The sequence below is a fragment of the Mastomys coucha genome, unplaced genomic scaffold (genome assembly GCF_008632895.1).
Source record: "Mastomys coucha isolate ucsf_1 unplaced genomic scaffold, UCSF_Mcou_1 pScaffold22, whole genome shotgun sequence".
NCBI classification, from domain to species: Eukaryota; Metazoa; Chordata; class Mammalia; order Rodentia; family Muridae; genus Mastomys; species Mastomys coucha.
The window spans coordinates 123,547,498-123,550,315 of NW_022196905.1; the positions used below are offsets into that span (position 1 = coordinate 123,547,498).

A 2,818-nucleotide genomic window follows, 5' to 3' on the forward strand; every position below is an offset into this window, starting at 1 on the left:
TTATGTAGACCAAGCTGGCCTTGAACTCAGAGTCCACCTGTCTCTGGCCCTCTGCCCCTCTGTCTTCTGAGTGCTGGGATTAAAGGCATGTACCACGGGTCTGGTTCTGTTCAACTTTTCAATGAATGGGATTTTGTCCCATAGTGTGGTACCTGAAGTTTGGGTACTACTGCTCATGCTTGGTTACCATGGCTGCCTTCTAAGCTGATCCATGCCACAAAGAACCTTCACAGTTTTATGGATGCATCAGGGCCACTGCCATGTTGAAGCCCAAAATATGAGTCCATCTACTGGGCCATGTCACTGTTATTCAGCCATGGAGAAAAATGTATCACATTATATCTCATGTGAATGAGCTTAAAAATTAAATTAATTGAAAACAGAAAACTGTGAGACAAAATTCCATTCGTTGTAAATTGAAGAAGGCTGAGAGTTGTGGTGTACACCTTTAATGCCACACTCAGGGGGCAGAGGCAGGTGGATCTCTTGAGTTCAAAGCCAGCCAGGTGCCACTTTCAGTGCCACTGCTACTACTGTCAGACTGGCCATAAAAGGGATACTGCACACTCATGGTTGTGTGCACCACACTCCTGGGAACAGCTAGAATGTCCCCACCCCTAGTGTCCCTTAGCAACAGGCTCTCTTCAGACCAATCACAGCATGAACTGTCCCCAAATCCATCAATTATAGCCATAGATGCTGTAGAGAGACAGCCGTGTCCACTTAGAATCAAAGCCAAGACACACACCAAGATGCATACTGGGGCACTTTTAAATGTGGTCAAGACAGCTGACCTAACACATGTACAAATGTGAATGCAGGTACATAAGAAATATGGTTTTTTTAATTAACCTGGCAATTCCAAAAGAACTTGGTAACTCTCTAGCAGTAGTTCCCAAAGAAAATGGTATTGAAGTAATGTCTGATGAAGAATTTTTAAATGTTTTACTATAGTTATTTAATATGCATTTTGGTGAAGAAAAATACAGAGAAGACTTAGGTAAACAAAGTCAAAGATGAAAATGGATACATTATAACAGACATCACAGAAATATAATAGGACATTAGACAGATCCAAGATGGCAGGTTAGAGCCCTTGGCACTCACCAATTTCTCCTGTGGGTTGAATCAAAATACCTAGAGGGCTGCCCAAAAGTTCAGACAAGCTTGGGGAAACTCAGGAGACCTTAGACAGTGGAATTGAGGGAGCCCCAGAACTAATGATGCAGCCACTTAGCAGAGAACAGGATCATAAATGAGGGAGAACCTAAGTGAACTCATCACAGGAGCTGTGCTGTGCTGAAATTCTCCCTCTTCAGACAGTGGCAATGGGGTCCCCATAGGAACTGGCTCTCAAGAAGTTCTGTGTTCTTGAGCCAGGTCTATGGTGGCCTATGCCTTTAATCCTGTCACTCAGGAGGCAGAGGCAAGGGCAGGTGGGACCAGCCTGGTCTACAGAGTGAGTTCCAGGACAACCAGGGCAATCTCTTTTTTTCCGCACGCGCACACACACACACATACCAACAGAGTCCAGAAACATTGTGACAATTGTTTAAACCACATTTACATTTAAATCTAACCATAGTAAGGTCCCTCATCTGTTCCCAAAGGTAGCAAGCTTCTTTTGCTGTCAGGACCTGAATCAACTTAGAGTCAATTATTTTGAAACTACTTATTGAAGTACACAATGCAGAGTGATATACAAAAGATGCACTCAACTGGATCTTCATTGCCAGGTGTTTGCACTGATGTGTTAGTTGGTTTTCTTGCCATGTCAGACCGAAATAGCTAAAATAAAGAGAGAAAACTTTGTCAGTTGCACCTACAAAGGCCCTATCCTTTAACCGTAGACCCTTAGAGGATTCAACTGTGCCATTCCAGTCACACTCCTGACTTGTTTGAAGTTGTATCTTTCATCCTAAGCAAGCTTTCCTGTGCTCAATAGAATAGTCAGTACACAAAATAATGCCATTTAACCAATGATATCCAAAACAAGAAGATGAAACTCTCTCAAAACCAAGAAGTTACTGATATCATCTTTTTATAGATTGTTTTTAGCCAGCAATGAATTTCACTGGGACATTCCATACATGCATAACAGTATGCCCAGTCCTCGGCTTAAATGGCTCTGAGCATGAGAAAAAGAAGTCACCAGGACAAGAAGACACTCAGAAGGACTTCCATTTCCAGAGAGACTTAAACCTGGAGCTGAAGTAACAGCCAGGAGAATTGAGAACACGGGAAACTAGGGGCGTCGCAAAAGGGAAGCAGGCTTCTAGAGTCTACACAAATTCTCTAGGGACCAAACCAAAGCCAGTTTTCCTTCATTTTTATGAAGCACCTTTATGCAGGTAGCATTGTGCTCGATGATTTACCTCCTGCAATAGTTAAAAGACATCTAAGATCTTCAGACTCAGAAATACCAAGTGACTTACCTGTCCCGGGTCTCAGCTGTGAAGTGCGCAGTCTGAACCGACTCGGAGTCTGGCGTGTTCTCCCTTGCTATCTGCGGACTTGGACCAAATTAATAGTCACTGTATTTGCAACAGTTGGGAACAAGGGAGTTAAGGTACAAAGGAGCGTGCTGTCCTGATTTCTAAGCAGAACAGTTTGAGAAGGCCATGCTAATCTACATTGAGTACAGCACAAAGATACTGAGAGCATGAGACTTTTTAAAAGGGATTCATGTGGTTTTGTTTTATATATGTGAGTATCATGCCTGCATGTGTGTGTGTGTGTGGTGTGTGTGTATGCATGTGTGTCCACCATGTGCAAGTCTGATACCCTAGAGGTCAGAAGAGAACATTGGATGCCCTGG

At 43.2% G+C, this 2,818-nt stretch overlaps 1 protein-coding gene across 1 annotated transcript in view; it reads right to left on the bottom strand.

The window, feature by feature from the left end:
* Septin14 (septin 14) overlaps positions 1–2,529 on the bottom strand; it is a 26,099-nt gene extending 23,570 nt beyond the window's left edge. Inside the window, exons 1-2 of the mRNA XM_031338076.1 lie at positions 2,436–2,529; positions 1,720–1,788 (exon numbers count right to left, since the gene is read on the bottom strand). Coding sequence (XP_031193936.1) covers positions 1,720–1,773 — 54 coding nt within the window. The 5' untranslated portion in view covers positions 1,774–1,788; positions 2,436–2,529. The remainder of the gene's footprint in view (positions 1–1,719; positions 1,789–2,435) is intronic.
* Between the last annotated feature and the right edge of the window lie 289 nt (positions 2,530–2,818).